General features: G+C 49.2%; 2 protein-coding genes across 3 annotated transcripts; both read right to left on the bottom strand.

Moving 5' to 3' along the window:
* Nucleotides 1–2,618: 2,618 nt before the first annotated feature.
* On the bottom strand, nt 2,619–7,590 carry ap5s1 (adaptor related protein complex 5 subunit sigma 1). The gene is made up of 3 exons (XM_056590912.1): nt 7,304–7,590; nt 6,148–6,454; nt 2,619–3,698 (listed from the first exon to the last, which is right to left on the bottom strand). The coding sequence occupies exons 1-3, from the start codon at nt 7,474–7,476 to the stop codon at nt 3,570–3,572; spliced, it is 609 nt and encodes a 202-aa protein (XP_056446887.1). The 5' UTR covers nt 7,477–7,590; the 3' UTR covers nt 2,619–3,569.
* Nucleotides 7,591–12,603: 5,013 nt separating this feature from the next.
* On the bottom strand, nt 12,604–22,145 carry cdc25b (cell division cycle 25B). 2 transcript variants are annotated; one of them, XM_056590845.1, is made up of 15 exons: nt 21,532–22,145; nt 21,276–21,358; nt 20,932–20,983; nt 19,387–19,428; nt 19,183–19,216; nt 18,502–18,621; nt 17,872–17,994; nt 17,252–17,401; nt 17,040–17,117; nt 16,399–16,584; nt 16,010–16,114; nt 15,423–15,485; nt 15,197–15,295; nt 14,297–14,542; nt 12,604–13,774 (listed from the first exon to the last, which is right to left on the bottom strand). In XM_056590845.1, the coding sequence occupies exons 1-15, from the start codon at nt 21,726–21,728 to the stop codon at nt 13,634–13,636; spliced, it is 1,719 nt and encodes a 572-aa protein (XP_056446820.1). In that variant the 5' UTR covers nt 21,729–22,145; the 3' UTR covers nt 12,604–13,633. The 2 variants fall into 2 exon arrangements, with proteins under 2 accessions (XP_056446820.1, XP_056446821.1); XM_056590846.1 differs by having other exon boundaries at nt 17,872–17,991.
* Between the last annotated feature and the right edge of the window lie 5,551 nt (nt 22,146–27,696).

Here is a 27,696-nt window from a genome sequence, read left to right as displayed (position 1 = left end):
TTATTTTCGATTTGAACATATTCTATTTAAACAGTTTGTGTATTTTTTTAACTATTTTTTTTCGAACTCAACAATCGTTGTTTGAATAATACAGATTTCAATATTGTCCAAAATAATCGTGATTAAGATTGTCTCCGTAATCGGGCGGCTCTACTGGAAGGCGCCCGGCTGTACGAACAGAACCGGTTCCTCCGGTACGAGCGCCGTCTCCAGACCGGCTCGCTGGCTCCGGCCCGGCCCAGCACTCGGCGGTCTAGGAGGAACCATTAAGCCCCCTCACCCCTTATCCCGCCAGCTGGGTCCAGACGCTCCCCCAGACCCTCCAGTCCCTCTGCCAGCCGCCCAACGACCACGTGTTCTGGATTATGGCCGCCGGTCGTTGTGTTGTGAAGCAGGGCCACCACATGAGTTACCATTCAGCAGATGCTTTTTATGTACGGAGGAGAGACGTGTGGTGAATACAGACACGGGCCCTTAAGGAGCGGTATAGGGGTCAGGGGTCATCTGGCTCAAGGATGCTACAGGTGGACTGTGCACACAGGACCAGCCAATATCAGACCAGAACTCAGCTTGAACTCAAAGTCCTTGTGGAAAATAAACTGTATTTATACATTGCTAGTGTGTTGTGCGCCAATGTGCACACACACACACACACACACACACACACACACACACACACACACACACACACACACACACACACACACACACACACACACACACACACACACACACACACACACACACACTTCGGCCGGGTTTAATCAACATTCGTTGCATGTTGGGGATGTAGAAAGGCAGATAATAGGATTTTCAACGCTCTGGGACTTGTTTGTGTACATTCTGCTGGAAAGCGTTGCCTTGAAACGGACATGTGATTCAAATGCCATAGGGATCAATACACAATGCATACGGCTGTACTTATTGAACATGAATTAACCAGTTGGCGTAATCAAGCATGAACACTGCCGTCCTTCGAACAGGGAGATGGAATGCTTTTACAGGCACAAGCAATTAGATGCAGTTACAAAGTGCACACACAATTCCAGAAATGATTGCTTTGATGTTCTCAGTTACTTTAAACTATTTCAGTATCAGGGTGATTTAAATGTTGGTCTGGTAACCATCATTTTTTTTGGTCAAGCGGTTATGAAGCCGTCTACACACTGCCATCTACTGTTAGACATTAGGCCGACTAATTTACTGCCGCAAGTCAAGTGTAGGGTTACCTGAGTCACAAATCTATTTTTTGAAGCAGATAACTTTTCCGTTGTGAAAACTGTGGAAATGTGCCTACTGGATTGTAAAATCCACCAACGGTGTTTTGAACCGCGCCAACATCTGCCCTTTCTGACATCACAACAGCAGCAACAACACAAACGTGTTCGGTTTTCTTGGACAAAACGTTGGTATTTTGGGATTTGGACCATGACCTGAAGGGAATTACACCGTTTTTCAAAAAGTAAATCACTGAAACGGCTTATAAAACCGATATTTTCATTTTCCAAAATCCTCGACCTAATGTCAATATTTTAGCGTCGCCCACTGCGGAACAACAGCGCCCTCCCGCGGCTATGGAAGCGCACTGCCTGGTGCAGTATCATACTCATCTAGGCAGGTTAAATTCATCAATAATTAATGCATTATTTATCACTACACCCACTGTCAGCACTCTCAACTCTAAGCATTGTCATCAAATTTACCCGAATTTTCTTTCACTTGGTGACTTTGCAGAATAACTGGCTGGAGCAGCTTTTAACTAAGAACAGATGTTGTCCAAATAAACACGCGTTCGTACACACGGACATATTGTCATTTCACTGTTTCTGTGACAGCTACTTTACTGTTGGGACCCGTCTGCTTTGTTTTTGGATAGCCTACATGTCGTTAAAAGGAAAACTTACCGATCTAAACAAACGTTGAGATGCCGTCTTTCTTACTACCCGCCACTCATGAATTGTTTAGTTAGGCAATTAATCTAACCCCGCCCCCTCCTTCTGATAGGTCAAATGTCGTATCGACACATCATGACTTGAGCGATTGATAGGGGACATATTTTTGTAATAACATTATAAAATGCATATCATTTGTTATTAATTAATATTATATGCACTGTTCATTGATGATTCCACAATCATCGATAAAGTATTTGACCATATTCAATGTTTGGTCGAATAGGGGTGGACTGGCCAGCTGTGAGTTCTGGATCATTCCACATTCCACCGCCATCTAGATTAAACCCGATTGATTCATTATAGGCCCTATTGATTATATTACCGATCAGACTGGCCAACAAGACCGTCTGGCGTGAGAGTGAGTGTGCAAGAGACAGTGTGTGAGTGTGCGAGTGTGTGTGTGTGTGTGTGTGTGTGTGTGTGTGTGTGTGTGTGTGTATGTGTGTGTGTGTGCGAGAGACAGTGTGCGAGAGAGAGTGAGAGTGAGAGATTGAGTATGCGAGAGATAGAAAGTGTGTGAGAGTCTGCGTTAGAGAGAGTGTTCAAAGAAAGAGAGGCAGGAGGACAATGTTACCAAGCCTGGTATTTGTTTCACAATTTAAAATCAAATTATATCTGACCTCAATACATTGATCGCGACAGCTCCGCTCTGTCTCCCCCCCCCCCCTCCCTTTCCTCCCAGTCTTGATGAACATAATTCATTTTAATGTCATCTCACAGTACAGTACAGTGAAACAGGAGCGGCGGCGAATCGCCCGTCTCCATGTCAACCGAGCTCCTCTCGCAGGTAAACAAAGAGCCAGGATGTCCTTGGGTGACTGCACCGCCGTTTGAATTAATTGATCTAACTTTACAGGAGAACCTCCCAGCAACTCTCAACGCACGAGCTCCTCGCCGTCCTCCATTTTGTCTCTCTCTCTTTCCGTGCTGACGGATCACAGCTCTGGGGTGAGATGTTCCCCCTCCTTAAGCGACAGTCTTTACCCGTGGTTGAGGAGGTGACACGCTTCCGAGCGAGATATTCACGTCAAGAAAAAAACTAAAGTCATCAAACATTGATTTAATAGCACTTAAAGGGGTCCTGTTTTACCACCCGGTGTGCCGTTGATTAGCCGTCAAGCTCGCGCCCGGTAGAACGATCCATCCGTCATCTGGAGGCGGAGACACTCCCACTTGTGACATCACTAATGGGTTCATTTATAAGCGGTTTGTAAACGGCATCACAGCGGGTGGGGAAACAGGGGGACCTTGAAAACAGTCAAACAAACTGTTTCTCAGCAAAGCTCTCATGTGAGAGCTTGGCTGAGGGTTGAATGTCTGGAGAAACCCCTCGTTTCTGAAGAACTTTGAGAACTTTGCCATCACACATACAGACGCATAAAATCGCGACACTTAGCATCCCAACGTCATTAGCATCACGACACTTAACATCAGAACAGTTGGCGGTGCCACAATAGAATTGTTAGCCTTGTGCATATAGCCTAATGACTTCATTTCACGGGACTAAGCTACGCAAAGTCGCTAGCTCAGAAGACGCCATCACACGAGGCTAGCTGGTTCAGAGTAAAGGGGTTGATGGTGGATGTAGTTCTTTTGGCGTCGATTTGTAGTTCTTTATTTCGCCATGTAGGCGGCTATGTCCTTCTCCAGGCTCTGGGTAAAGCGGTGGTTGAGGAAGAGGAGCTGGCCATGAGGAAGAAGCTTGGACAGCAGGAAGTCGATGCGATCCACCTTCAGCAGTACCTGGACCAGAGAAACCGGGGAAGAGAGAATCGGTTAGAACTGGTTTAGCAAGGGGGTTCCCAGATAGGTCAGTTGGACGACAAATCCCATAAGATTAGCTGTAGTTTGCTCGTGGCCGGGTCAATTTAAACACCGGACGATTTTAACTAGGGCTGTTAACCGATGACCGTTTCACCGGTGGTTGTCCGTATCAACGTTAACCGATCAATAATGTCGCTTGTCGGTAAAAAAAAAGAAAAAACAAGAAGATGATAAGATGAGGTGACTCATTGGAAGTTGGACGGACACCGCGTCTCTAGCCCACTGTTTAATTTCTCCTCAAGTCTTAATTGTTCCCGCATGCGAGCGGCGGAGAATATGATCTCTAAATTATTATGGACAGTAGACTAAACACTTTAAGACTACAGTTAGCCGTCTCATTCCAAGATCTTTTTGTGTGAAGTGAAAATCCCTCATCCACAATTTTTCTCTTCGGAGCTGTCATTTTCTTAAATGAGCAGCGGCAATGTTGCAAATGAGCTACGCTGCCCTCTTCCGATTGGCCCCTGGTGAAAACCGCGTAGGGTCTCAACCAGGTCCGCGCCATCTCAGACCACTGTGGGCGTTCGAGCCCGCTCTCTACACACGGTCAACTGGCAGTAAGCATGCCTCGTGTTTCAATTCAAACACAGGTCGTGCCGCGGTTAGAGCCATTGCCTCTCAATCGGAGAGAGTGTGTGTGTGTGTGTGTGTGTGTGTGTGTGTGTGTGTGTGTGTGTGTGTGTGTGTGTGTGTGTGTGTGTCGGAGGCAGAAAGGGAGAGAGATAAGCAGAGTTACGAAATAGCAGGCGGCTAGCGCGGCTCGAAATGGCTGTTATTTCATATAGCACATTTTAATCTGATCGGTTAACCGGTATTAACCGGTTAATGAGGCTCGGTTGCCGGTCAAGAATATTTCACATTTTCGCCATCCCGGTTTTTTGAGTGCGGACTGCGGAAAGTAAAATCTTCTGTGCGGTAGTTTTTTTGTAAAAACAGTGTTTTTTGTTTCATGGCATGATAATATGACAATACAACAGATGATTTAGTACTTAAATCTGTCCTAAAGTGTGCAATGTCAGAGTTTTGAAGTTAAGAGTCAAAAAAAAGTTTAAGTGCCAGTAGTCGCTGTCGGGACGTTTGAAACACTTGTTTCAAACGTCCCGCACCAGTTTGTTTAAAATAAATAACAGGATGTTCAACTATGTATCCCTAAACATGACCTAGGACAGGGAAATTAGTAAATTAAATGAAAATGTAGTCGTCCAACTGGTATAAAAGAAGAAAGTTGAGTTTTCATCGAAATGTGCATCTTGACAATTACGCACAGGAAAAAATATTTTTGGACCTATTTATATTACGAGAAATTATGTTAAATTTTAGTAATGAAGGGTACACTAGTATGTTGCCCGGTATGTTGCATAAAAATAAGAGTAAGGTCAATAGTTTCCGTTTAAAATATGCTGTTTCATTCGTCCCGCATAGGCGGGGCGTTTGAAACAAATGTAAACTTACGTTCGAAGTTTAGAAACAGCGCGGTCATCTAACATATGTATTAATTTACACTTGTGACTGAGAATACACATGTGAGTTGTTGATCACATGATGAAATTATTTGTATACGTAAGTCATCTTTGAAAAAGACGTTAGACTGAAAAGTGTTTAAATCGACCCGGCTCTCCCCTACCTGGTTTTTGTTTGAATACAGGAACTTTGAGATCTTTTGTGACATTTATCTGTCATTAATATATGCAGCCGATTGGTCTGCAGTCTCCCAAAATCACATATGCACATCAAGGGAGACAAATCAGGTCCAAACCACAATGTTGTGATACACTAAGCCTATTCATAATAATAATCAGAACAAATTTCAGAAATTTTCATCCATTTTTCAGCCGTGCCGAGCGTTTAACGAAGACCTGAAGTTCTAGCGCCCCCTATGGGAATTTTGGCACCAAACTTTTGAGAACTAAATTAAGAGATACCTAAAGGTCTGAGAAATTTGAAAACTTTTTACCGCAACAAAAACAATAGGTATCCACAGATACACTGTCAATACCCAATAAAAAATAAGGGCCCTTTATGGGAGCTGCCCAGTGAGCTCCCACACGGGGCCCACATGCTACCAGCTCTTATGGCTTCGTTATGGTTCCACGTTGACGCAACCCAAGTGGGTTTACAGACCCCTTACCTCCTTGCGGACCCTCCTTGCGTCCACAGCGAGGGCCTTACGTGCACCTCCCAAAAATGTCAACCGGCGACGCAGTGGCATGGGCTGTGATTGGTTAACCCGAAGCAGAACCAAAACAGGTTCGCGTCTGCGTCGAAGCGTCTGCGTGGTCATTGCGTTGCGTCGCTGGTGAACCGTAACTGAGCCTTCAGGCTTCCCCCGCCCCCCCCTCCTCCAAGACCCCCGGCCCCCCCCCCTCACCTCACTGCCGTGCCCCAGCAGCCGGAGGTGCTCCAGGCAGTGGCGGGCCAAGCTGCGCAGCGTCCCCTCCGCCAGCAGCAGGTTCTCGTGGGGCAGGCACACCAGGCTGAAGGCCAGGCTCTGGACGGCCAGCCACAGCACGCTGCGCTCCCCCGGGAAGGGGTCCCCGGCCCGCAGGCGCTGCACCCCGGAGTCCGCCTCCTGCAGGGCGGTGGCCTCGTCCGTGGCCGCCGCCGCCGCCGCCACGCCCTCCGTCGGCCCGCGGCCGGACGCCTCCCGCGACAGGGTGACGGAGCTCAGCACCTGCCTGAGAGACAGAGACAGAGAGAGACAGAGACAGAGACAGAGACAGAGACAGAGACAGACAGAGACAGAGACAGAGACAGAGACAGAGACAGAGACAGAGACAGACAGAGACAGAGACAGAGACAGAGAGACAGAGACAGAGACAGAGACAGAGACAGAGAGAGACAGAGACAGAGACAGAGAGAGACAGAGACAGAGACAGAGACAGAGACAGACAGAGACAGAGACAGAGACAGAGACAGAGAGAGATTGTAAGATTGTAAAGGGCTTTTATCCAAAGCGACTTACAATAAGATAATTTGTCAGAAAAAGAGAAGCAACAAGATATCGCTGTTGGTACAGTAAGGATGTTTATAGAACCAAGTGCTGCCAAGCACGATCAATCACTAGGTTAATCCATTCCTCGTACACAACAAAGATATCTATGCTTCACGATGATGGGTGGGTCTTCCTTCTTCAGATGTTTCAGTGGCCTTCAGGGTAGTGCTGCAAGATGAATGGTAATATCCACGCTGAACACATAGATACACACACAAGGCTGAGAGTATTGTAAAGGAAATGCCAGTTGATATAGTGGTGATGCACATCTGTATCGGCCGTTTGATTTACACTAAGTTCAGATTCTCTCTCTCTCTCTCTCTCTCTCTCTCTCTCTCTCTCTCTCTCTCTCTCTCTCTCTCTCTCTCTCTCTCTCTCTCTCTCTCTCTCTCTCTCTCTCTCTCTCTCTCTCTCTCTCTCTCTCTCTCTCTCTCTCTCTCTCTCTCTCTCTCTCTCTCTCTCTCTCTCTCTCTCTCTCTCTCTCTCTCTCTCTCTCTCTCTCTCTCTCTCTCTCTCTCTCTCTCTCTCTCACCTCGCCACCAGCAGCAGCTTGTCCCTCTGCAGAGCCCGTCGCTCCTCGGCGCTCAGCGCCTCGTCCTGCGAGGCGTCGTCCGGTCCGAAGACCCGGGAGAATAGGACCCGGCTGTCCCCGGCCTCCAGCGCGCTGACCGGGCACACGGTGTTGATGAGGAAGCAGTGCACCATGGCTGGACTATCAATACATATACATGTGACAACCACCGTTTGTGAGGCTGAGCTTCAGAGAATTCTCCAGTGCATGTTTTGGTCGGAAGCACTTCCGTGTTGGTGGTCAGGTGATTTCATCATGTGATTTATTTTGGCGAAGTGATGTATGTTTTGTCACCACCAGGTGGCGCCGTGTGATATAAATATTGGTGCATCATTCAAAGAGGGTGTAGTTTCATTGAGGAAGTCAGTGTTTTCTAATGCAATATTGCAAGTTCTGCTTCAAAAGTCAGATAATCGATTTCCACAATCCAAACTACATCGAAAATCCACACAAAAAGTATCTTCATCTTGTACCTTCATTTGTGACTGAGCAACCCGACACGCTTCTGGCGAGCCTTTGTCAAGCATCTGTGCAACGTCAGGTTGTCAATCCGTAGGCACGCAAGCACGCACACAACACACACACGCACACACACACACACACACACACAAACGGCATTGTCATACAGCAGAGCCACGATGACTTACAGAGAGGGGGGGAGTACGAGAGATATGGGGGTGAGGGAGGGGGGTTGGGCAAGTGCGAGGGGACAGATATGTGGGGGTCACTGAGGGAGGGATGGTTTAAATTTGAGAAAACGATTGATTTATCGGCATATGTGTGTGTGTGTGTGTGTGTGTGTGTGTGTGTGTGTGTGTGTGTGTGTGTGTGTGTGTGTGTGTGCGGGCCCGTGTGTCGCTGTCATTCAATGGAGAGAGAGGGTCAGAGAGAAAATGAGAGGGGGGGGGGGGGGGGGGGGGGAGAACTGGCAGCAGTTGGTTCTAATGACCGAACAGAGTGTGCCATTTGTCCTCAAGACGAGAGAGGGAGAAACAGAGGTATACAAAGGGTGAGACATATAAAATAGAGGGAGAGAGGAAGAGAGACATAGATAGAGAGGGAAAGAGAGAGAGAGGAGAGGTACATAAGAGAGAGGGAGAGAGAGAGAGGGGAGGGAGAGAGAGAGAGGGGAGGGAGAGATCGATCGATAAGAGGGGTGCATAAGAGGGAGGGGGAGAGAGTTAAAGAGGCAGAGAGAGAGAGGACAGGGCGAGAGACTTAAGAGAGAGGCAGAGAGACAGAGGAGAGAGAGGGGAGAGCGAGAGAGAGGGGAGAGGGACAGCTGTGACTGAACAGCTGCTGATGTTCCCCCCCCCCTCCCCCCTCCTTCCCCTTTCTTAAAGAGAACCACAAGTGGGAGAGGAAAGAAAGACCACATTCTCTCTCTCTCTCTCTCTTTGTGTTCATTCAGACACACTCCACCGCCCCCCCCCCCGCCTCCACCCAGCACACGCCCAGCGCACGACCACCACCACCAGCACACACCTCCACCACCACCACCACCAACAATACCCCTCACCTCCACCCAGCACAAGACCAGAACCACCACCACCTCCACCATTATTAAATCCCATTTCTTAAACAGGCCGTTCCCTCCTTATTTCCTGTTGTAACGTCAAAGTAACCAAGGGGGAGGGCAGGTGAGAGATTAACTCTGACCCCGTCTCACCGTCTTCTGAATATCCTCCTGAGCGGGAAGGGACCATTGTGCTTAAATACAAAGAAGGATTTAAACGGCCCAGACCCGGGCTGATTCCCCCCCCCCCATCACGTCATACGGAGGCCTGCCCGTTGGCGCGGCAGAGAAGGAAAGATTTAGCAGGAGTTCAGACATTCATTTTGGAACTGAAACTACCGCTAAACGTAATGATTAACCCGAGTTAGGGCCTCAATCAAAAGGAAACTCCGCTCCAGTGAAGCGACCTCTGCACGTTTTGGGCTCCGGTTCATGTTTTGTAACCATGAATCAGATAACACCACGGAATTAACTACTTCTCCAACAGAGATTGTGTTTGCATTACATTTACATGTGGGGAGATGACAGCCAAAGCATGCTGTCACTGTCGGAGCAACTATGAGCTCGTAGGGGTGGGATATACATCAAGATCTGAATATAATATGTTATATATCTGCAATCAAGATCACACAGCCATCATTTGGAACAAAGTAAAGCTCAGTTAATATGAGTGCAGTTTTCCACCATTGCGGTGAACTTTTGAGCAATACGGGCTGAGTCACACTTCCTGTAAAGAAGACAAACATTGAACAAAAACAGGATGTGGTTGTGGTTGAAAGATGATTTCAAAACGTGTGAGTCCCGGCCCCAGAGAGCCCCCTGGGAAAACGCCACCCTGTCGATGTTTCCCACCCCAGCGTGCGACCGTGTGAGGAGGAATTGTTAAAGTGTGTGTGTGTGTGTGTGTGTGTGTGTGTGTGTGTGTTTTACTGTATGTAAGTGTGTGTTTGGGGGTAAGTGTCTGTCTGTGATGTTTGCGTGTCTATGTGTGTGTGTGTGTGTGTGTGTGTGTGTGTGTGTGTGTGTGTGTGTGTGTGTGTGTGTGTGTGTGTGCGTGTGTGTGTGTGATACTGTATACGCAAGTGTGTTTAGGGGTAAGTGTCTGTGATGTTTGCGTGTGTGTGTGTGTGTGTGTGTGTGTGTGTGTGTGTGTGTGTGTGTGTGTGTGTGTGTGTGCGTGTGTGTGACTGCGTCAGTGTGGTAGCTTTGATCAGCGCAGCACCTTGTCCAGGCCCACAGCACCCTGTGAGAAATAAGGGAAACTAGGGTGGGGAGAGAGGGGAGGGGAGGGGAGGGTGGGAAAGGGGGGAGGCTGGAGGGGGAGAACAACTGCCTAGCTGGAGAGGTATTAGCATGGTAAAGGAAGCCATGCTCTCTAGAAGGTTTGGTGGAGATATCTCTTAGATAACCTCACGCAGATCGAGGAAGGTCGATAAACGATGGTTGATTCATTGCTGTCAATGTTTTAGCCCTTCAGAGAGAGGATCGACCTAAATAGTATTGTCTGTATCATTGTTTTAATGCACTGTCCAGTGCTAGAGATTGAACGAATAGGAGGAATTATTATTATATCTGGTAGATAACTTGTTGATCATTGAACAGAGGATAGCAGATACTCTGCCGCCCTGGGCCGGCATGCAAATTAGAATCGATTCATTGCCAAGTACACTTAAACTTTCCCACTGCAATGTTTGCATTTAACTATTTCCATATGGGTTCCCACCAGCGTGCATAAACAAATCTTCAATTTAATCCGCGTTTAACTTTATTATTTTTCCTTTGCTTAATGATTCGCTATGTAAACGTTGGTTCCATTTGCCAATAAACCTCTAAAATGGTATAAACCTGGTATAAAATCTGTTCTAAGGTCAAAACGACACTCTGAGCCCTCGTTCGAAGGGACGGACATTTTCAGTTTGAGCAAACTTCTGATCTATCTGAGTGTGTGTGTGTGTGTGTGTGTGTGTGTGTGTGTGTGTGTGTGTGTGTGTGTGTGTGTGTGTGTGTGTGTGTGTGTGTGTGTGTGTGCACGAGTCCTTCAATGGAGTGAGTGAGGGAGAGTCGTTTATGGAACAAGATAGAGAGAGCGAGTTAGACAGAGATAGAGATAGAGAGAGAGAGAGAGAGAGAGAGAGAGAGAGAGAGAGACAGAGAGAGAGAGAGAGAGAGAGTTAGACAGAGAGAGAGAGAGAGAGAGAGAGAGAGAGAGAGAGAGAGAGAGAGAGAGACAGAGACAGAGACAGAGCGAGTTAGACAGAGAGAGAGAGAGAGAGAGAGAGACAGAGACAGAGAGAGAGAGAGAGAACTGAACTGAATGTGGAACTCAAGCACATTCAGTCCCATCACCCAGTGAGCGCTTAACACCAAGATGCCTGCTCAGTCTGTAATGCCCATTGTGGGTTCATTTCCACTTTGCTTTAAGCCTTTAATTAGCATCCAGGAGAGCCGAGAGCAGCATGCCTCCTGCCTGCCAGACGGTGCACTGTAACCCCCGCTGGGTATCGAGCATCTGCATCTAAAAACCCAACAACCACACCGAAGTCCCTCCACGGTCCCCCTCCGAGCCTGGAGGAGGTCCGTGTTGGTCCAGCAGCTCCAGGGGGGGGGTCCCCGGGGAGGCTTAGAAAACACAGGAACCAGCTCGTATACCCAAGCCACACACACACACACCCCCTACAACCCCTGGGCCGGGCCACCGCAGTGACGAAACCACACTTCCTCCCGTAAACACCCCTCCTACGCACTTACTTTGTGTTGTATGTCACTTAATGTACACTTATTGAATGCTTTGTACATTCTGACACTTTATGTACACACGTATTGTATGTTACGTCCTTGCACTTAAAAATAGTGCTAAGCATTGTGTAGCATCTTAGCCTAGCTATCTTTGTACACAGGGAATGGGTTAACCTAGTGATTTTTAATGCTTGGCACTTGTTTCTATTAAAATCCTGTTTTTCCCTTGTTTCCATGTGCACCAATGTGTGTGTTTGAAGATCACAATCACTGTATTTCAATATGTGACTGTCAAATGTGGATGCTTATCTCCTTTATTGCACGAGCATATTTTAATCTCTTTGGGAGACGCCTGTGCTAAAAAAAAACTTGGGACTGCGTTAGGTCAGTTTTCCTACGTTGCCGTGTTTACCCCCAAACAGAGCACAATGCGTGGGGAGATCAGGCTGTAGCCCAATAAAAGACACTGGCCTTCGGGAGAAAACCTCATCGGAATGCAAACAAGCACACAAGGCATTTCCAAGAGCAGCACAGTGGGAGAACCACGCTGCAGTTCAAACCCTTGGCAGCCGCAGCGGTTCCAGTGAGCGGGTTGGGAGGAGTTCCAGTAGAGCGTGACTCCTGATTGGTCAGATGTTCACGGCACGTGCCAGCTCCTATCGGTCTCGCGCTCGCTTCTTCTACGTCAAACGACATGCGTTCATCAGTAGCTCCGCCCACCTCCTCCTCCTCCGCGCAGCAGAGAGGAATGCGTGCGCGTGAGAACATGATTACGTGGGACGGCACGTGTTGGCGTCGCACCAGGGCCCGGGAACATTTGAAAAACAGGACGCGCCGTGTTCGCACGGGAGGCAGAGAGGAAACGTGCTCCCGCTGTGCTTAAAGTAACATGCTAGGAAGAAAATATCCAGTGACACATTGATATAATATATATATCAACAATACTCATTGTGTAAGGAAGTCATGATGATGTTCTAGTGGAGAGGACGTGAACTTAGTGAAGTCCTTTCAAAGAGCAGAGCGGTTTGAAACGAGAATTACGATTCAGCATTTCATTTCCTGAAAATCCCCCTTGCACAACAATTCAAAAGCAGATTTATCCCAGCGAGTTGAAAAAAACATCAGGGACACGAAATAAAAGACCGTGGATCTTTAATGGCACCAGAACACCAACACATCACAGGGAGGCGGGGAAACGACCTCAAAACACCAACGCGGCTGCCAGACCGTGTTGCCAGATTGGGCGGGATATCTGGCCCAATCTGGCAACACGGCTGTCAGAGCAGAACAAGGTCACATTCAGAGACCAACTCACTGCTTGCCGACCCGCAGCATTTAAAACAAAAAAAAGATGACAAAATTACTACAAAGTTCATGTAGCTTAGCTGGCCTTACAAAAGGGTCTCAATGGACCAGAAGTTCTGCTTCAAACCCAAGTCGGGACATCCGGTGGAAAAATTGAGTCATTGTTTTCAATTTAGCATTGTGGCGTTAGACAAAAGCCATGGTGTTTAAATTAAGTGCTTAAATAGGAGGGAAAATGTACAATTAAAACAAAACTATTAAAAAAGACTGAACTACGATACCTCTGCAATTTTAGTTTGGTAAAGAAATGGAAGGGGTGTGGGTGGCAGTGTTGGTTTGAAATTGGGGGGGTCGGGGGTTTGGGGGGTAGATTAGCAGTGTTGGTTTGAAATGGCAGATTCTCGTGATCTCGGCAGGGATTGTACGACCAGTAGGTCCCTGTGGTTAGAGAAATATATATATATCTATAAAACACGTCGCCTTAAAAAAAAAAAAGTAAAAGCTACACACATACACACACAGACAGGGTACCCGAGGAACTCCTCTAGGGTTCGAGGGTCAAATCCTCAGGGTGTACCCCTAATTTTTTTACGTACAAATCAAAAAAATATATAATCTTGCTATAGTTTAGCAACTTTTGGCGGGAAATCCAAAAAGTGGCAGTTGGATTGGTGGAGGCCGGCCGTGGGAGGAGTTAGTGGTAGCTGATGTTGCGCAACAGCGGCGGCGGCGGCTCATAGCTTCTTGAGGCGGCTGTACAGCTCCCGCTTGCTGCGCTCGCCGGCCCAGGTGCGGCTGCGCAGGCGGAAGCGTCGCAGGTCGTCCTTGAAGTCCTCGTGGTGCATGGGCCGGTAGGCCTGAGGCTCGCACTGCTCCTGTACGAAGGGGGGGGGGGGGGTCGAAGGTCAGACTGGGGCGTGGCACTCTTGTTGAACTCTACCTTTAGCCATGACGCCGGTTCACGAGAGGCTACCAGGTGCTGGTGGCTAACGAACGGCAATACATCCACGCTACTACGCCAACTAGGTGAGCCCCGTTTACATCCCAACCGCAGCGGTGCTAAAGCGCGGCCTTCGCTTATCCCCGAATAAACACGTCGCCAACCCTCCCTGAAGCAGCGGCGTTCCCCAGGGCAACCGCTACATCGATAAAGTTTGATACACCAAACCTCCAGTCAGAATGGTCGAAGCGATAAGCTAGCATTTGGAACCGAAATGTCGACCAGGCGACCCCATCTTGGCTCCGAACGCTGGCCAGCGTTCGGAGCCAAGATGGGGTCGCCTGGTCGACATTACGCTAGCTGGCGTTCGGAACCAACATGTCCGCCATTCGGCCACGGGGCCCAATCACAGACGGCCTCTGGTCGAGGCGGCGGCGGCGGCGGCGGCGGGACCCACCTGGTGGTCGGGGAAGAAGTCCTTGTAGCCGCCCTTGAGGATGTAGAGCTCGGGGTAGTGCAGCTTGGGGTACTCGTTGAGCGAGCGGTCGCGCTCCCGCACGAAGCGGCACATGCGGGGCCCGCGCTCCGAGGAGAACTCACAGTGGAACACCACCAGCACGCGGCGCTCCGCGGAGAGGGACGCCAGGGGCACGCGCAGCAGGAATTCCTCCACCTGCTCCTCCTGGTGGAAGTTCAGCGCTCCCTGGAGGGGCGGCGGAGGAGGAGAAGAAGGAGGTTAGGAAAAAGCGCCCGGAATGTGCCGGCGGGGCATTCCGGGTTTAACGGCGCTAAAAATCGGCCGTCGAGGTCGACGTTTTTTTTTAATTTATTTTTTTAAACGCCGGTCGCCAGGGCTCGTAGCCATGGATTAGAAATGGGTGAGGTCCCGGAGTTTTCCCCCTTTAAATGGACCTTATTTACTGCATCTCTGGACGTGCAAATTTCATATCATGGCGTCACCTGCAAACACAACCCAAGCTATACCCCAGTCACATATAATCCATTATTTGTGGGCTGAAGGAGTTCAGTGCTTAAGTGCTTGGTTCTTTGAACAAGAGAAAAAAATAAATAAAGAAAAAAAATGCTTCTGCACAAAGAAAGCATTGAAGCTAAAACAAGGTCTCTTTTAAACGCATTCTTTACTTCTGTTCTAATCCGAGTTCTGTTCTAATCCGACATTACTGGAATGTTCTCAGCCTCTTTAGTCATCCCCCTTCTCAATGACCAACTGTACACAGCGCAGCCCCAACAAGTCCATGTCCGTTTAAACCGCTCCCTCCAAGAGGGTAACCGGTCGGGCGAGTCCTCGCCAGGGCATGTCGACGAGACATTGTGGCTTCACGGACGACCCACGCACCTTGATGTGGCCGCCCTCAAACTCGTACGGGTAGCGGCAATCGATGACGATCAGATGCTCCACCAGCTCGCTAAACTGGCCGTTTATCGCCATCGCCATCTGAGGACCCGAGAAAGGACAGGCGTTAGACATCTAAAGAATTATTTTCTATTAAAAAATAAAAATAAGTAAAAAAGGATAAAAAGCGGGGGAGTTTTAGCGTCGACGGTGTGGAGCGCGCTCTCACCGTTTCTGGGGTGATGTACTTCAGGTCCTGGTGCTTCCCATCAACGGTGGGCATGGCTAGGGCCTGAGCAGGACACAAGACACAGACCATAATAAGACTCCAGTCAAGCTACAAATGTACAGTAGCGTCATTGTGTCACGAAGGACAGAAAGGGGAGGCCAGCATGAAGCAGTGCCTCGTGGGGCTGCTGGATTATGAAAGAAATAATCATAATCACGATTCAAACGATTATTTTTGGGTTTGAATTATTCAGCCTGTCTCTCCCAAAAAAGCACTTTGTAACTGAGAACTATGAGATTTCGCCTTAAAAAAAATATTACAAAATTGTCAAAAAGAACATGTTAAAACCTAAATAATGTAACCCGCTGTTAAAAAAGAAAAACAACAGTTGCTTGGTAACTAATTAACTCGCAACGGCTTCTTTGATTTTTTAACAGAACCAAGTGCAACAGAGCTTTTATTAGCGGGCCAAGTCTGGTCGCCGGGGGCAACCGCTACAGTTGAGGCTGGGCAAGCGACCTGGCGACCGTTGCATTAAGAACGGAACAAGAGGGTGACCACCGGGGAGACGTGTCTGTTCTGGGTACCTTGGTGAAGTCTCCGATGAGGTCAGTGGAGGAGTCCTGCTCGTCCAGCAGTCTCTCGATGTCCGAGGTCTGGCAGAAGGACTTGGACCTCTGGAGCAGTCCGGTCTGGAGGGGGGAGAGAGAGAGGACAGGGGGGGGGGGGCATGAGGTCCTGCTGCTTCTAGTACGAAACTGCACAAGAAGACCTTGAATAATAAGTAGCTTTACAAAATCAAATTAAAATAAGGCACCGGCGACCAAAATCTATAAAAATAAGACAACCATCTCAAATAACGTAGAAGATTAAAAATGCACAAAAAAAAAAAAAAAAAAAAAAAAAAGGTACTTTAAACTAGTTCCAACATTTTGGAAAGCTAGGATCCAAATCAAGCGGGGCGAGGGGGTCGTACCATGCGGGGCGACTCTGCGTCGGGGCTGGCCGCCAGACTCCGCCTCCTCTTGACGCAGACGGGCGTGTACTCGTCCCGCGGACACTCGGACCGCTTCACGGGGAGCCGGGCCCCCGAGTGGCGGGACACGGGGCTCGGCATGGAGGGGGAGCGGAACAGGCCGCGCGGCCGACAGCGAATCACAGGCTGCGGAATCAAAAAATAAATAAATACATAAACAGTTCACAAGTCTGTCCTGAAGTCCCACCACAAGACAAAATAGTGGTCATCTAGTTAAGGATTGGAAGGATGCTAGGACCGTGCGATCGTTTGACCCGATTTCTGGGTCAAACGATCTCCAAACTCAGAGTTGAAAAGATATTTTTTTTTTTGTTATTTTTAAGTACATTGGTTTTTATTCATTGAATGTTTTTAGAAATTGCGGAATACATATTTATACACTATTTTGCTTTTTAACATTTTGTGTAATTAAGGGGATATATTTTAAAGTTCTCAGTGTGTTCATCTCAGTTTAAAGGTTTCTTTGGCTGAGAGATGCTGAATAAATGCATCATGTTTTCAAACTCGCGATTTCAATATTGACCAAAATAATAGCGATGATTTTTCCCCCTAATCAACCAGTTAACCGACATCGTCCTTACCGAGTCGTCCGCCATTTTGTCAGCCACCAGCGGCGCCGTCAGCAGGCTGGCCATCCCGAGAGGCATGCCCGCGTCGCCCTGGAAACCAAACGCAAACAACAAGTCAGTCGGGGTCAGAGGTCGGCAGTTCTCAACCGCCTCGTTACGGCGCCGCGGGACGCCAACGGCGCCGCGGGAACTCGGGGTTTCGAGAGCGCTTTCCGACGGCTCACCTCGGCGCTCTCGTCGTACACGTCCAGGAAGCCGTCGTCCTCCTCGTAGTCCTGGTTACCGGCGGAGCCCGCCAGGGAGGTGCGGCGCACGAACACGGGGCTGGAGTCGTACCCGGGGGACTCCAGGCGTTGGGGCGGGGTGGGGGAGAGCTGGGGGGAGGAGGGGGGGAGACGCAGACCAGTTACGGCACGTTTAGAAATAAAAAGATACAGGGGAGGGAGTCATCAGGTCTCGGTACCGCCCCGCGGTGTCCGGTCTTGACGCAGGGTCGCAGTACCGGGTCAGGGTATCGGGTTTGGGTACCAGGTCGTAGTACCCAATTATGGTATCAGGTCTCGGTACAAGCCTGTGATACCCGCTCTTGATACCGGGTCACAATACCAGGTCGTAATAAAAGGGTCACTGTACCAGGGTACACAATCAGGTCGGGGTACCATGTCTCTGTACCAGGTCGTGGAATAGGGTCAAGTTACCGGGTCGGGGTACCAGGGTCAGGGTACCATGTCTCGGTACCAGGGTCGGGGTACCATGCCTTGGTACCAGGTCGTGGAATAGGGTCAAGTTACCGGGTCGGGGTACCATGGTCGGGGTACCGGGTCATGTGACGGCGGGGACTCACCATGAGTTCGGGGGCGGAGTTGGGGCGGCGGGCGAAGGCCTCCTTGAACTGGACGCCGTGGGTGGAGCGGGCGCGGCAGCGGGAGACCGGCCTGTTGGGCTTCTTGAACTCAAAGCCCTCCTGCTGCCCGGGGAGGGGGGGGGGGGGGGGGGGGGGGAGAGACACGCTGGGTTAGTCAACACGGACACTAGATACTGTCCTCGCTGAGACGCCAGCCTGGAGAACTCCGTTAAGCGAGGGTTTAACCTCAGAGACCGGCTACTACTGCCGACATAAACAATGCCGTCGTTACGGCAACGGATGAACAAAGTTCCGGAAGAATACGGAGCGCACGGAAGTTTACAAAAAATTTCAACTGTTTACATCTAGCGGGATTTCGACGATATACGAAAAAACTCAAATGGAAGGTTAAGCGTTTTCACATTGAAAATCATCTGCCTAGCCCGTATGAATTGTTTGGTTAATATAAAAAAGAATGCTGAAGAAGTACGTCAACGCTGCATGCTAACACGGCAGGCTAACGTGGCGCGCTAACGCAGCAGGCCAACGCGGCAGGCTAACCCGGCGTGACAAACCCTGCATGCTAACCAGCAGGCTAACACGGCGTGCCATCGCGGCAGGCTCACCCACCTCTGGGATGTTCTCCTTCTCAGGGTGGCCGTCGCCGGGCGTCAGCGGGGCGAACACCCCGAAGCGCTTGGGGTCGGGCGCCTGCCCCCGCAGCTCTGGGCTGAAGCTGAGGAACTGGACCTGGGAGGGGGGGGAGACAAAGAGGAGGGGGTGAGGGGGAGAAGGAGAGGGTGAGAGGTGTCGGGGTCCCATGAACCCGGTGACATCCCACAACCGGGACCACCCGGGATCTGTTCCGTGTTTGACCTCCGGATCAAAGCTTCTGGGCTCCGACCCCATTGTCCACAGGCTAACTGTAGGCCTCCCCACACAGGACTCCCCCTCCCCAAACAGGACCCCCTACTAACACCGGACCCCCCCCCCACCCCCCCAAGCAGAACCCACGCCTCCCTAAACGCAAGACCCCCCCCCTCCCTCCCTCCCTCCTCCAAAGCATTGGCTGCTGAAGGCCATGCATATGATAGGCTGGAGCCACCTAATCACTTTATATTATCACTTTCACTTTCGTATTATATTTTATAATACGCATTTCTGCAGGGATGGGCTGGAGGGCCAACGGTGTGAAAACTAAAACATTACCATTTTCTCTTGTGTCGAGCCCCTTAATTATCTGGTAGGTTATCTTATGGTGCTATTGTGAGGATTGATGGGTCGATTCTACAGTCAGGGGGATCTACTTACAGGCAACGACTGGATTCTGCGAATGGGCATCTTCCTGTGAGGGGGAGGGGAGAAGAGGAGGGGGGGGGGGCAGGTTAGAATAGGATCAATAAACACCTTGGATCGGTGACCTCATTGATTCACCTCCCCAGGGTGGCCGTGGCTCCGATCAATACGGGCCGATCACAACTAACGGTCAACGGCGTCGGGAGGGGAACAACGTACCCGTTGATGACGTTGCTGGACTTCTGGATGGCCCTTTCAAACCTGGAGGCAGAGGGGCAATTAAGGGGTCGTTAGGGAGCGGCCAATGGGGAGGCGGAAGAAACATTGAGTCAATAAGAACACAAGACAAAAAAAAAAATCAACAAATAAGTAAAATAGAAATAAAAATAAATAAGGGACGAAGCGTTTTGGGAAGGAAGTGTGTTCTACAGGTCGTAAACGAATGAAACCAGGAACTAGCCGACGCTGGCAGACACCACACAGGGGGGAGGGGGGGGGGGGGGGGGGGGGGGAAGAGGAAGTGGGATTCAACACTGGTTGACCGGATCCCTTAACAAAGCGGGGCGGGGGGGGGGGGGGGGGGGGCATTAAACAAGGTAGCAGTGCCCACCTGTATGCAAAACACCTCGCTGAAGTGTGTACTGAGTACGGGGGAGGGGGGGGGGGGGCTGTCGACCGGTCGACCATATGCCGACCGCTCTGACGTCAGCTACCCCCTTCACCGTGAGCAGAGCCCTTTGTTCGGTGGTGGAGGAGGAGGAGGAGGTGGTGGTGGGGGCGCCTCATTCTATACAAGGACCGAGCAGGGAGGGAGAGGGGGGGGGGGGGCTGGTCTCAATTCTATAGCCCTGGCATAGAGCGAACTAAAGCAACCCCCCCCCCCTCCCATACCCACAACGCCAAATGCACCATTGAAGAAAGCTCCCAGCACACAGCGAGAAGTGTGCCCAGCACCAACCCCCCTCTTCAGCAGCCCCCACCCCCACCCCCACCCCCAGCCAGGGAACAGCTGTAACAAGAGCAGCTAAGGGGGTTGTGCGTTGGGCTCCGGAGGAACTTCAGACAGCTGACGGGGCAGATGTCTGCTACCAATCAGCTCAGATAAGACGGGGGAGTGAGTGAGAGAGAGATTACGCAGGCGAGGTGCCCTGTCAGCCCGGCCCAGACAGTAAAGACCAAACACACTGATTTAAGATAATTGGAGACATAACGACCCTTCTGCCCCGGCAACGCGTTACGGTTGTATTGATCCGAGTGTCGAAAGTTAAAGCTGCTAGATATAATTTAAAGTATCCAATAAAAAAAATATATGTTTACGTCAGCAACAGTAGTCGACCAATCACATAGCGGCATTTACAGCCCGCTGTAAAAATCCTCCTCCATGTCGGACATGGAGACACTCATTCAGATCAGATGATTGAAAATAGGCGGCAAAAATCCTCCACACACATCCCCATCATCCGCCGGAACCCATGACAGCCAACCGACACCGACACAAAGAAAGTTAATCACAGATATAGATGAATCTTAATCTGATGATCCCTGGTTAATCTTCTTATCAGAGATGAGCGACGAAGGCATTTTTTCTGCCAACGGTTGCAGCACCAAGTAATCCCAGTGAGTCCGGGAGAGGGGGAGAGGGGGAGACGGGGGGAGGGGGAGATGGGGGAGGCCCCTGGGTGCTAGATCCATGCTGGGGGGCCCCTGGAGAGCGGGGGGGGGGGGTTAATTGGGGACAGACAATAGATGAGCACTGGTACTCACGTCTCCTCCATATCTAGGGCGTCCATGGGGCTTGGGGAGTCCATGCAAAGACCTGCGGAGCCGATATGGAGATTTAGATAAAATAACCAAGAAATAGTACCAAACCAACTACCAAAGCAGAATTCGTAATTTAGACACTAATAAAAACGAGCCACCGTCGGTGGATCTAACACGTCCATGTAGTCAACCACAAAACACATGACCTCATGCGCTGGTGGGAGACCAGTGATCATGACAACAGTTCAATTAGCAACAGCGTGAAGATGCTCATGGGAACCGGCGCTATGCGTGACCTATATCCGCTGACGGGAGACAATGCGGTCATTCTTTTCGCGGGAGCTCACCGGCGTCAGAGGAGACGTCAGAAGCGAACGAGGGGACCTTCATCAGGGGTCCGGGTCTGTCCCTCTTCGGTGTGTCACACAACCTGTGTAACAAAAAAGCACAACTCCTGGATCAGTGACATCGAATCAACACTCACGGCGCTAATTCGATTAATAAGACGCGTCTACGTTTCCGATACAGAGACACACGTAATGCTATGCCATGGATTGTTCATTTCGCTTTCTCATAAGGTTAAATAAAGCTATTCTTGCTTACCCGCCAAGCCCGCCTAGATGATCCATAGTGAAGGCCAGGTTGGTGACGGGGGAGAGGACGGCGGTGGAGGGGCTGAAGAAGAGGTTCTTGGTGCAGGTCTTTGTGTTCTGGTCGCTCATGGTGGCGAACCCGGGCAGGTGGTCGGGCCTGCGGTTCACCGGGGTACCGACCGGACTCGTGTTGAGGTCCGAATCCATTTCTAGGAGTATTGGTCGAATCCCACGGATGCTGTAAGCGCGGTCGGGAAAAAACAATACGGGCTTTGTCGGTACAGGGGGATGCGAGGTGGTCCAGACCCAAGGTCGACCCGGAAGACGAGCTCAAAAGATCATCCGAGCCCCAGAAAACCACCCGAAACGTCGACGCGATGTTCTGTTCTGAGTCGACCCCCTCCGTGCGAGCTGAGCCCTGCTTTCAGGCTTTCTTACTACAAATACCGCATCGCTGTGTGTGTTTGTGTCGGAGAGCTGAGCGACAGCGGTCCGACTGGCTGACAGGCTACGTGTATGTGGGACAGAAAACTCTGAGGCCTACGAGGATTGTATTTATGTTCAAAATAGCAGCTAAGCGGCGCCAATCCTCTGGCCAATGGGCGACGTCCTTACATCGAGCTGTCCAATCAGAGCCGTGGGCTCTCCGCTTGTTGTTCTTCTCCGGATGAAGAAGGGCGGGGCGGACGTGACGAAGGTACCGCTGGGCATCAGTAATCTTTGTTCTGTTTTATTTTCATACTTTGATAATCGTTGCAGTGTGAATTTGTTCTAATCTGTGTTCATGTTATTAAGCATATACATAAAAAAATAACCGTCTACCAAATAATAATGAAACGTGTTAAGTCATATAAAGTGAATATTTGCATACTAAAACGCATACAAATTTTTAGGCTGAATACTTAAATACGTGCAACAGTTAGAATTTATAAAGATTTTTGTTTACAATAGTGTAACCTGCAACATTTGTTGCAACTGTCATTCAAATGAAATCTTTAAGTCACAAGATAAAGGTTTATAACGTCAGTACAAGGGATTCTTCCACACTCGGCGTATGACCCCATTACAAGCAGGCCATTTTTATATTCCAAATACATCTTTGGAAGTAAAAAACGGACAAGTTGAGAGTATACAATGTTTCCCCTTTCTTAGTTTTTGCTGTTCCCTACAAACCCATGAGCAGCACATTGTAGCCACGGCAACCCTTCTTCCTCCCCCATCAACCGACTCACACAAAAGGGGGGGAAAACCTTTAACCGGAGAGTAGAATGGAAGCAAAACATTTAAGAGACATTTAACGCCATAACTCCTCTCCCTCTCTTCCTCCATTTAGCTGTGTTCACCTCCCAAGTGAACGAATGAACTCGATGCAAGGAGCAGAAAATGGTGGTGCGTTGCCCAGTATGGTAGACGCATACAGTTGTATGGTGTAGTCCAGTATCAACTTTCTTTCTCAGCAGATGTACCTACCTACCTTATAATCAGTTTATCCAGAACCAGAATATGCTGAATAGGCCTATTGATGGCTTTAGTAAAAGTCAAAGTATTCTAGTAGGCAACAAAGACCCCGCATCCTAGTGAATAGAAATCAAACATGCATTAGATCATGAAATGTTTTAAACATGCTACTTTGAACAGTTACATTAACAGTTGACCTTAACTCCACCAACATGTGTAACCACACAACTACACACCTTAACTACACAAACATGTGTACTTAACTACACCAACATGTGTAACCACACAACTACACACCTTAACTACACAAACATGTGTAGTTCACTACACAAACACGGGCAGTTAAGGTGAAACTTTCCTTTTTCTATTGTGAAGCCGTAGTGCCAGAGCCCACAAGTGGTTAGCTTCCAAGCTAAACTGCACTATTGTCCACAAACACTCTAACACAAAGACTCACAACAGGTCACTGTGTCGTCACATTGGTGCATCTTGAAACCTGCCCTAGTTGGGAGTCCCAGCTAGTCCCCGCAGAGAGAGCGTGTTTGGACAGACGTATGGATAATTACAGGCCGACGGGCCGGTGTCTAACGAGTTGGACCAGCCGGCCCTGGGTGGCTGGGCGTTGGGAGATCATCCTTCTTCGTCAACACGCTTCAGGGTTGTCACAGACATGTTGCTCTCCCTCGACAGCTGTAAACCTCCAGAAATGCAAAAAGGCCAGGATATGCATTATAACACAAGCCGGTTAAACTCATCATTACTGAAATATTCACTTGGATGAGCAACGCAAAGGCTATTTTTGACACACACACACACACACACACACACACACACACACACACACACACACACACACACACACACACACACACACACACACACACACACACACACACACACACACACACACACACACAAAATTATCAAATAGTTTAAGTTGAATAATACAATGTAATCATATCCACACTCTCCTCTAGTCTCTAATAAAGGTTCTGTTTTGCAGAATAGTGTTATGTGTTATAAAGGACACTGTTGTCATGTGTAATATCCATAATAGTGTAAAAGTTGTTGATGTTTAACTGGTGGTTTAATCCCCTCTTCGGTCACCTGAACTGGAATGCTAGTGGAAAACTGACATGGTCATTTGCAGAAGATTTCAGACACTAAGTCCCTTAAAGAACGATTTAGGCTCTGCACATGAACCTAGTATGAATGTAGAGCTGGTTTAAAGATCAACCACCAATCAATGGGTCATTCTAGATTACACAATATTCTTGATTATCACTACGATATAAGATAAGACGGGGGAGAACCCACAATAATAATCATGATCAGTGGTAAAAGGCGACTCCAGGTCATATGTTCTTCCACAATTGGAAGAAAATGCAAATGTCCTTGTTAGCTAACCCTGGTGGGGAGTGGAGCCGTTAGCTTATCTAAGCGCTAGCATTAGGCGACAAAGGGCACAGGGGCTTCCGGTTGGCTGCAGGGCTTTGGGAAGCCGTGCTGCCCCCGCGCAGACCAGGGTGTGTACCCGCGCTACAGTCTCAGACCTGCCCTGTGATTGGTCGCTCTTTGTTGGCTGGAGGTATCTCCGAGGGATCGGCACAACAGAGGCAAATGTTCCTTAATGAACTCTCTGGTGAGATCGGGTCCCCCCCCCCCCCCCCGCCTGAATGGGGACATGAATACGACGGGGGGGGGCAGGATCCAGCCTGGGACGAGCTCCCCCTGCACCCACACCCCCCGGCCTGCGTTCCTCCACCCTCCAGCTCCTCCACCCCTCAGTCGAGAACACACATGCCCACACACTTTACACACAGAACATGCATGATGTGCATAATATGCATAATATGCAAAACATGCATTACATGCATGTATGGACACACGTAGCCAGAGGAGAAAAGGAGGGGGAAAAGTTATCTGGACACGTCACACACACACGCACACACACACACACACACACACAGGCACACATGCACACATGCACACACACACACACACACACACACACACACACACACACACACACACACACACACACACACACACACACACAGTCAGGTGCACACACTCAAACACATGGCCATACACACACACACGCACACACACACACACACACTCACACACAGCTTGACACTCAAACACTCACTCACACACAAACGCTGCCATGCAAGCAAGCACACACACACTCATATACACAGAGCGTACACACAGACACAGGCACACAGACTCACACACACACACACACACACACACACAGCAAGGCGCACAGACACACACACCCAAACCCCCCCCCCCTCCACACACACCTGGTAACTCATTGACATTCTCAAGTAGGCAAAGCTCTTCTACATAACCGTACTCACATGCCTCTGTTTCCTCCCACACATAGAACACACCCAAACTCAAACACACACACACACACACACACACACACACACACACACACACACACACACACACACACACACACACACACACACACACACACACACACACACACACACACACACACACACACACACCCCTGAAGCGGATGGGAGGCAGGTGTGTGCACACTAGTGTGAACGTGCGTTGCACACGATCATAAGGAGGGCTTTGGGACGCGGTGGTATTAAGGGAAACTGTCAAATATTGTACCTGCGACAGTGTGTCTGTAGTTCAGGAATACAATACAAATTAATGAATAAAAGTGTTTGTCTTTTTACTTTTGGAAAAGTTTTAAGTGTATTTTAGGCCGAACACTTTGAGCACAATGAATTCAGAGGCACGGTCAGGTAAGTGAGTGTTCTGTGTGACATCGGGCCATGATTCACAACCTACAACTGTCTACCGCATCCCGTTTGGGGCGCCATCCCATTAGTTTAGGAAAATACTTTCTACATCCAATATGGCTGGTCATATAGTATATTATCAACAGTTCGCCATTCATCCCCCATAGTAATATAATATATCATCAGCCGTTCCCCATTCATCACCACTGCTGGTCATATAGTATATTATCAACAGTTCATCACCATTCATTCATGATTCCTCCGTACTGATAGATGGGTACTTTATTTGTCCTGGGGTGACATTTAGGGTGTGCATATTTAGACCCATTCACACATACATGTAAATGAGTGTGTGTGTGTGTGTGTGTGTGTGTGTGTGTCTGTGTGTGTGTGTGTGTGTGTGTGTGTCTGTGTGTGTGTGTGTGTGTGTGTCTGTGTGTGTGTGTGTGTGTGGGTATACCGGACTTGGGGGGGGCCCATTTGAAGCTGATTGGTGACACAATGGCCTGGAGGGCCGAGGAAGCTTCACAACTCATCAATGTAAAAGAAGGTGTGGAAGGAGAGAGAGCTGTCGACCGGCAGCCTCCGCCGCTGACGACGACGGGAGCAGCGAGGGACGGCTCGCTCCGGCCCTCGGCATTTGCATTCGTCTCATCTTGGAGAACGTGTCGAGGCTCTGTGATTTACATTGGCACCGGTGCCAACGGCGCTGATTAGCACAGCGCCTGCTCAGGGCTAGCTTAAGGCCCAGTTATGGTTCCAACGTCGACGCAACGCAACGACCACGCAGACACTTCGACGCAGACGTTACCCTGTTTTGGTTATAGTGAGCGGACCGATCACAGACCTCGATGCTGCGTCGCCATTTAAAAAAAAAATTGGGAAGCGAACGTTAGGGCCCTTAAGGTGGACGCAAGGACGTGACGGGTCCGTAAACCCCCTTGCGTTGCGTCGACGTGGAACCATAATTAAGCCTTTAGAGCTGAGCTATCACCTGCAGGCCCACAGACTGGACAAATGAGGGGGGGGGGGGGGGGGGGGGGGGAGACTTTAGGAGGAGGGGGAGGGAGACGCGTTCAGGAGGTGAGGAAGGCAGGAGAGGTGAGTTCAGAAGGGTTGGGAGGGTGAGAGAGGAGGGTAAAGGGAAGCTAGGAAGGAGGCGGGAGGGGAAGTTAGGAGGTGAGGAAGCGTTGGGAGGGGGCTTTGAGAGGGGAGGTGAGTTTCGTAGCGAGGGAGGGAGGGAGAGGGAGGGAGGGAGGAAGGGAGAGGGAGGGAGGGAGGAAGGAACTAGAGGTGAGATTAGGAAGGAGGGAGGGGGCTTTAGGGACGGTCGCTGAACCCAACCCCTGGATTGGGGTCGAACGCATGACACACCTGGCCCTCTCTGAAACACATTCCTAGCTAATAGCGCTCATAACGTAGACGGAGAGAGCTTTACTTATGTTTTAAAACCCTCCGCCGGGATATTTATGGCCTTGTTTAAATAGAAATTAATACAAATCTATCTTTCGTAACATCCCAGTGATTGTCTTGTGTAATTCCCAGGAGGTTTAACGTTACAGTATCCGCTGAGATCTCAAAGCTTTCAGCAGCAGTAATTAGACATAAAATATTGTGCATAAAGTTTTGTTCAACAGACCTATACGTACCATTTGGTTGTATAACTATGATTATATCATACTTTGTTGAATGGGCAACGTTAATAAAACTGTTAAATAATAATAACAATAATAAGAATGAGAAAGTTCGTTTAGAAGACAAAACAGCATTTAATGTAATGGTGCTTTTAACCAATTGATCCGTTTAATCATTGAACCTCTTCTAGGGATCCTTGTTACGATAGTTCCCAGTGTGTGTTCTCGTCCATGAAAGCATCTGCTCTGACTGGGTTGGTTCCTGGTATTCGTAGTATTTCTTATCTTCAACCTTTGTGACAGTTG

The sequence above is a fragment of the Gadus chalcogrammus genome, chromosome 5, assembly GCF_026213295.1.
Source record: "Gadus chalcogrammus isolate NIFS_2021 chromosome 5, NIFS_Gcha_1.0, whole genome shotgun sequence".
Taxonomy (NCBI): domain Eukaryota; kingdom Metazoa; phylum Chordata; class Actinopteri; order Gadiformes; family Gadidae; genus Gadus; species Gadus chalcogrammus.
Note: the sequence above shows the minus strand (reverse complement) of the source record. Positions and strands in the feature narration are given on the sequence as shown.

Coding starts and splice junctions, on each gene's coding strand:
- cdc25b (XM_056590845.1), bottom strand. CDS start 21,728: ATGGATTCGGACCTCAACACGAGTCCGGTCGGTACCCCGGTGAACCGC. Junction 16,115..16,398: donor ACGCAGAGTCGCCCCGCATG/GTACGACCCCCT, acceptor TCCCCCCTCCAG/ACCGGACTGCTCCAGAGGTC. Junction 14,543..15,196: donor TTGAGGGCGGCCACATCAAG/GTGCGTGGGTCG, acceptor CCGCCCCTCCAG/GGAGCGCTGAACTTCCACCA.
- ap5s1 (XM_056590912.1), bottom strand. CDS start 7,476: ATGGTGCACTGCTTCCTCATCAACACCGTGTGCCCGGTCAGCGCGCTG. Junction 6,455..7,303: donor AAGCTGCTGCTGGTGGCGAG/GTGAGAGAGAGA, acceptor TCTGTCTCTCAG/GCAGGTGCTGAGCTCCGTCA. Junction 3,699..6,147: donor TGCTGGGGCACGGCAGTGAG/GTGAGGGGGGGG, acceptor TCTCTGGTCCAG/GTACTGCTGAAGGTGGATCG.